At 55.2% G+C, this 6,541-nt stretch overlaps 2 protein-coding genes across 2 annotated transcripts; both read right to left on the reverse strand.

The window, feature by feature from the left end:
- Positions 1-397: 397 nt before the first annotated feature.
- On the reverse strand, positions 398-1,817 carry MONBRDRAFT_37405 (uncharacterized protein). Its single transcript, XM_001746630.1, has 3 exons — positions 1,493-1,817; positions 1,262-1,380; positions 398-1,096 (listed from the first exon to the last, which is right to left on the reverse strand). Exons 1-3 carry the CDS (start codon positions 1,730-1,732, stop codon positions 532-534), a joined length of 924 nt encoding a protein of 307 aa, XP_001746682.1. The 5' UTR covers positions 1,733-1,817; the 3' UTR covers positions 398-531.
- A 3,147-nt stretch (positions 1,818-4,964) lies between these two features.
- Positions 4,965-6,513, reverse strand: MONBRDRAFT_26166 (uncharacterized protein; the record flags this gene model as incomplete). The annotated part of the gene is made up of 5 exons (XM_001746631.1): positions 4,965-5,438; positions 5,616-5,965; positions 6,061-6,147; positions 6,227-6,276; positions 6,353-6,513. The coding sequence occupies 5 exons, from the start codon at positions 6,511-6,513 to the stop codon at positions 4,965-4,967; spliced, it is 1,122 nt and encodes a 373-aa protein (XP_001746683.1).
- Positions 6,514-6,541: the final 28 nt, after the last annotated feature.

Here is a 6,541-nt window from a genome sequence, read left to right on the forward strand (position 1 = left end):
TCGTGCTGTCGTGTTTCAGCCCCCGCCTGCCTTGGTTGATGCGTTGATGCAACTGCCTTTTAAATAATTCTGCTGGTGCTTGTGCTTCTTCATCCTGTATCTGTGCGCATCTGTGTGTGTGTGTGCATCTGTGTGTGTGTGTGCATATGCGGGTGCATGTGTATTGCTGTGATTGATTCGGGCAGGTGTTGATGAACTGTCGCGCCATGATCTACTACTGTATTTACCTTGACCCGTCCAAGCGAATTGTCATCTCCTTTGATCCTGCCCTGGATCTCCGGTAGCTGTCAGTCTTGCTCAGCGGGTTTGCTAGTGCTAGTGTTTCTCCTTGTTTCAGCGCCCGTGCCTTGCCGAGGGCACTTGTTACCCCCTCTCACCCCTTGTGCTTGATCGTGTTGCTTTTCTTGGGCTCGACGCCCGCTATTCAATTGGGGCCACCTGCTTGGCCATATCGAGAAAATTTAGCCCCCACTATACTGCTTAGCCGTTGTGTCTTCATGCGAGTCGAACGCGTGGGCTCATCCACCATGCTTAGGACTGGGGATATCGGGAGGCTTGCCATGCATGGACGTAGTCAACTTCAAAGGGGCGATCGGGTAGATGGGTGGGCTCGGGCAGGCCAAACCAGTCGGGCATGGTTTCCCGGTCAAAGTTCAGGGTTAAGGGTTGATGCATGCAGTAGTTGGGTATGGACCACCACACGGCACCATCCACGGCATATTCAAGCACGGTTGGAGTCCAGAGGAGAGAAAAGACATGAAAGTCAGCATCAAAAGGAGTGGCTGCCGTCGTAATGTTGTACCGCTGACATGAAGCAGCGTCCTTGAGTTTCATGGTGGGCGCAGGCTGTTGAGGTGCAGCAGAGGTGGGGAGTTGGCAGTGGCACTTGGCAGGAATGTCTGCGGGAGCGGTATTGGGAAGCTGGAAGATGTGGGTGTGCATTGTGTCCTGGTATGGAAGGGGCTGGTCTGCATTTTCACCCGTCATTTCAAAGACGTCGATCTCGGTCCATTCTGTGCCGTTGTTGTGGTAAAACCAGAAGGAGCTGGACACGCGAGAGGTGCCTACGCGGGAGCGGATCTCAAAGTAGCCATACCTGCCAAGATGGAGGCGTAATCAGCGGACATAATGAGCGGGCGAACAAGTCGAGCACATGGGGGTAAAAATAGCTGAGCTTGGCCGGTAGGGCTGGAGGCGCGAGTGGACATGCTTCAAAAAAGGTGAAGGGGAGAGCACGAGGAAAATCGCGCATTTGACTGACCGGACAAGGGTTGTGCTCTGGACAGCGCTGGTAGTAAAGTTGGCATAGCCCTGCTGGCGGAGGCTGGGGTCTGTAATATTGGCATTCCGGGCCCACAGCTGTAAAGTGCCGTTGGACACCTACAAGATGTTCAATGCCGGCTCGTGAGCGTTGGGCATGGCAGTGCCGCCGAGGTTCAGCAGCCCTTTTGCAGGCCTGGTACCGGGGTTTGCGCTGCAGTGATGGACGAACCTTGACGTTGGAGGCATTGAAGAGGCCGGGTAGGCGACCTTGCCATTCAGGGTTGTGATCCAGCCACTTGGTGGTGTTGAGCTGCTGCCCCTCAAAGTCGTCTGTCATCGCTGGAAAAACATGCCAGTCGTAGCCGGCCGGCGGGTCAGCCCGCACCTCAGGGATCCCAAACCCAATCCCAACCACGATCCCCACCACGGCAACAGCCACCCAGCCACCCGATCCACGACCATGCCCCATGACCGATCATCCAAATGCCACTGAGCAATGACCAAAACCTGTGAGGCAGACGGTGTGTGCAGTGCGCAGAAGAACGGATGTGAGAGAGAGAGAGAGAAAGAGAGAGAGAGAATGAATTGGTTTGGTCGGAGATCAGCGACAGAAAAAAGCAAACACGGAAACAGGAGAAACGAAGACACACACACACACACACACACATAGTTTAAGAATGATGACATTTTATTCGTTCACATCTCCCTTGCACACACACACACACACACCGCGGACCAAGTTGCTGACACACACACACACACACACACACACACACACACAGAGGACAGGAGCAGCAGCAGCAAGCCGAGCGAGGTGGTGGTGGTGGTGGTGGTGCTCGACGGCAGCCGGGTATGTCGCGTGCTGGTCCTTGTGGATGTATATGGGCGTGTATGGTGGTGTATGGGTGCTGGGGTTAGGGGGTGGTTGCAAAGGCGGTACATTGAGCGACTTTTTATCCTGACTGCGCACTTGTACCATCGACGCCTCGTCACAGGAAGCAGGCTGCCTGCCAACAACTTTAGTGCACCCTGGGAACGAGTTTTTCCTGCCATCATGGTCGGACGGCGGGCGCAGGTTTGATGAATTGCGGCCAATACTATATCAGCAGGCAGAGCATAACCCATCGAGGACCTGGGCCACCTGGCCAGCCTCCTCTCACGTTTGAATGGCCTCGGTCCATAGTCCACCGCTGGGTCAACCGGATCCGGTCAGCCCCAACCACCGTCAACTCACATAACCGTCTCTAGCGTCAACGCCGATCCTGATGTTGAAGATGCCCTTCCAGGCTACGACGATGTCAAGGACCAGTGGTACAACACGGCCGGTATGACGTGCGCAGGCTTTGCAGCATCCCCGCGAGCCACGGCTCCAGCACCTCTGTCCAACCTCATTCCTGCTTCCGGACCATCTCTGTCGCGGCTGGCCCTCGGGGGTGTGCAGATTTTTCCATTCTCATTCGCGTGCCGAATCAAGCTGATTTCCGGCTTCCCGTATGTACCCCTGTCGCGCACCCCACCCCGCCCATGCTGCTTGTCGATGGCATGCGTGTGCAGGCACGCATCCGAGCCTGATCCCGGTCCTCCTTTGACCCGTTGCTGATGGTCTTGGGCAACGAAACGACAGGTCTCGCATTTGGATTCACACGAACAACTCACGCAAAGAGTTCGGGCCGCAGCTGGCCTCGATGAGAACGAACCCATCAAGCTTCGCCGCGCTTTGCAACAGCCGGTTCGTGTCCTGGCCCCATCCCGCTCGCCTTCTCTATGAAGACTTCGTCTCAGGATCTTCTTGTCAACTTGTCAGAACTCGCAACAAGGTCGCCTCGTGGGTGAAGAGCTCACCGCTGACGACATCATCGATGTATATCTGCACTCGCCCGCCTCGACGCCCGAGAATGAAATATTTATTGGCCGTATGTGCACATTTTGAAAGCAACTTGCTGTCAAATCCCCCCGCGTCTGCACCACACTTGCTGTCTCGGACACCTCACACACACTCTCTACTTGTTGTTAGCCAATGAAACCAATGAAAGCGGACCTGTGCATGACACGGCAATCGCCGTTACCGCTGATGATGCCAGCAGCGCGACAACTCGCCCAAACGGTGCGCACCTGGAATCATTGCCGCCCGCCATTTGCCTGAACCAATCACCAGTCATGTACAGCACCCGCCTTGTTCACTTTTGATTCATCGGACGCCGCTCGATTAGATGGACCACCAACTTATGAGAGCCTGTTGGCGCGCTCGGCTGAAGCGACAGCCGGCCTGGGTGCCAATGGAGCCCGGCACGGCACCTGGTTTCGGTTTCGGGTCACCATGATTATTCTCATTGCCTGCAGTGCGTTCCCGTGTCCACCTCACGGGTGTACGCCGCTCATTCTCTCCAGCCAATCCGTGATTTGCTGCGTCCTTTGACACCTGTGTTTGCTGGTCGCTCGCCATGTCTCTTGTTTCATAGCATGGTTCTTGAGCTTTCTTGTCGTTGCACTGGGCTTTGCCTTTGTTCTTATCAATCACGGTATGAATCCAGAGAGGTGCCTCGCCTCCTCTCTCTGACCCCACTTGCTTGAGAGTGGCCTTTTCCTCTTTTTTTTTTTTTTTTTAGTTTTCCTTTTTTCATTAACCGTGGCTTGGAAATGCATGTCATTGTCAATTTGGTGTTGGGGAAATAACAGGTTCACGAATGGAGTGCCACAGTGACCCACGCATCAACTCGTGGGCTGTTACCACCGGCATTAGCAGTTTGGTCTTGCTAGCTTTGACTCAACACGTGGATAGCTCAGCACGCAGGGCACGCGCACAGGGCCTGAGTATGTATTGGCTTGCTTGACACTCACAGGCCAGAGGCTGCCGTCCTCTTCCTCCTCCGTTTTTTTCCCGACCTTATTCGCGTTTGCGTGCTTGTCAGATCCCCGCGAGATGACACCTTGGGCCACTGAGCTGCTCAAGATGGTGCGCTTGTTTCTGTACGTACCTTGATGCTAGAAAAGCAGTCTGGCTGCAGTCGATCGGGCTGTTCTCTATACAAGTTGCAGGACCCATGTTTCATCTGGCCTCCTGCCTTTCCCCACTCATTCCTTGTTGTATAGCGCCATTTGGATTCTCTGCGGTTCAGTCTGGGTGTACAGGTGTCATGGTGATAACCAGTGCCGCGCAGACTGCGATGCGCCTTTGCTTCAGGTGGCTTTTTGGTACCTCAACGGCATCTATGTAAGCTGAAGCGCCTGGTTGCTCGCCCCCTAGCTCTCTTGGGCTGTTGGACCCACCACTGATTACTCGTTTGCAACGCATGCGCTGGTGATAGATTCTCTTGCTGAGCTTGATCGTCGTTGGGCCATGCCTGGTATGGCAGCTCTCCGTCCTCCAACGAGAAGCTCAAGAGGGCAGCGAAGAAGACGGTACCGAGGAAACCGAGTCTGCTGCCTAAAGACGTCTTTCATGACCGATTCTGTTTCCTCTGAGGCTTCGATTCTGGCTACATGTGCTCTTGGTGTGTATGCTCGCGGTGCGAGACACTTGAACTGACTAGCCTGGTCTTGATCGTGTGCCATGTCTGCTGGGCACCGTCCTGGGACCGGTGTCACACAAATTTGAATGTCATTGACCATCTCTCCTAAATTTATGACGAACGGCGCGGCAAGCAAGCACTGCTCATCATTGGAGCATGGCCTTGATGGTGCCAACAAGTTTGGTGTTGTCTCTACTCGCTGGGATCAAAGCTCTCATAAAAACGGCGCCGAATGACATGGCGATCCATGTTGGGACCGATAAAGGCCAGGCGCGTCATGGGCAGTGGCTCGTCAGGTGCCAAGGCACGAGGCTGCAGCTCCCAGTGTTCGTGCACACCTTGTAGGGTCCACACTGCCAAATCTCCGCGCGTGTTGGGCGCAACATGCGCGGGGTCTGTGCGTGTCACAATGACGCCCTTGTAACGAGCCAAATCATTGTGATGCTCAGTCACAACCTCCTGGAGCCATTTTTCAAAGCGCGCGCGTGATGGTAATGGCTTGTCCAGGTTGGCTCCCGTGGTAGAAATGGAGCGGTCGTGCTGCAATGCCAAGAGTTCGTCATCTTCCGGGCCGGCTGCTTGGTTGGCGCCTCGAGTGGACCGCAGCAATTGTTGGACATCCACATCACAGTAGCTGGTGTGATAGACTTGGCAATGCGTGTTCAACTGCAAACACGGCATGTAGTTTGGGAGGACAATCCGATAGAGATGACGGAGCGCATGAGCCAGGAACCGAGGAAGGCATAGAAGTGAGCATGGCAGCAAGTGAGAAGAGAAGAGTTCAGAACGGTGCATATAATTGACCAGGAAGCAAGTCTCGAGGCGTGGGATAGCAGACCGTACCGTGGCGATGGCTTGCTCCAGCTGGGTCACATTATCGGAGCTTGCTCGATCCATTTTGTTGAGCAGGATGGTATCGGCAAAATGAATTTGCTCCTTAAACTCCACAGCAGGGTTGGCCGGATCGAGGTACCGCACAGCATGCACGGCGTCCACGACCGTAATCACCCCGCTGAGGTCCAGGCGCGGCGCAAAGGTCGGGCTCTGCAGAATGCGTGTTACTGGACCAGCCAGGGCCCGACCCGTTGTCTCAATGACAATAGCCTCGTACTTTAGCTCATCTCGTCGCTCCAAAACATCCTCGAGCGCAAGCTCAAACTCCTCGCTTGCCGAGCAGCAGACACAGCCGTCCCCTGCGCGGACGGGTGATGGGCAAATCAATGCAGCCGAGGGCAAATTTGATGCGGCTTGTGCGACATGCGGTCGGCAGGACCAGGTTCCATCGTACCAAACTCGTAGACTTTGACAGCACCAGACGAGGAGCTCCCCGGCTGGGGTTGAGTCGGGAGTTCATTTTCAATGGCAAACTCCATGGCTATGACGTAGACGACAGTGGGAGAGCATGCGCTGAGCAGAACGGCACGAATTCTGCGCGTCAGGCGCGACTGGCTTACCATATTCGTTCTCAATCACGGCGAAGCGGGTATTGGATTCTCGAAGCAGTCTGTTGGCGAGGAAACAAGGTCAGCCAGCGCTAATGAGTTGGGCGCACTTGCTTGTCTCTGCACAGACGAGCTCACCTGTTGAGTAGTGTTGTTTTGCCCGCGCCGAGATAGCCGGTGAGCAGGTAAGTCGGTACAGGCCGAGCGGCTTCAGCAGCGGTCGAAGCCATGGTACGGGTAGCCAACAACAGCACGCTCGCTGAAGCCAACACTCGTCGCGCCACGGCGGCCGTGAACATGGAGCACAACAGCGAGCAGAAAGTGACC

Source organism: Monosiga brevicollis, genomic scaffold (assembly GCF_000002865.3).
Source record: "Monosiga brevicollis MX1 MONBRscaffold_13 genomic scaffold, whole genome shotgun sequence".
NCBI lineage: Eukaryota > Choanoflagellata > Craspedida > Salpingoecidae > Monosiga > Monosiga brevicollis.

Excerpts from the sequence above, each read along its gene's own strand:
- MONBRDRAFT_37405 (XM_001746630.1), bottom strand. The coding sequence starts at position 1,732 with ATGGGGCATGGTCGTGGATCGGGTGGCTGGGTGGCTGTTGCCGTGGTG. Across the intron at positions 1,381-1,492 it reads TCAATGCCTCCAACGTCAAG|GTGTCCAACGGCACTTTACA; the intron begins GTTCGTCCATCA and ends AACATCTTGTAG. Across the intron at positions 1,097-1,261 it reads CAGAGCACAACCCTTGTCCG|GTATGGCTACTTTGAGATCC; the intron begins GTCAGTCAAATG and ends CCATCTTGGCAG.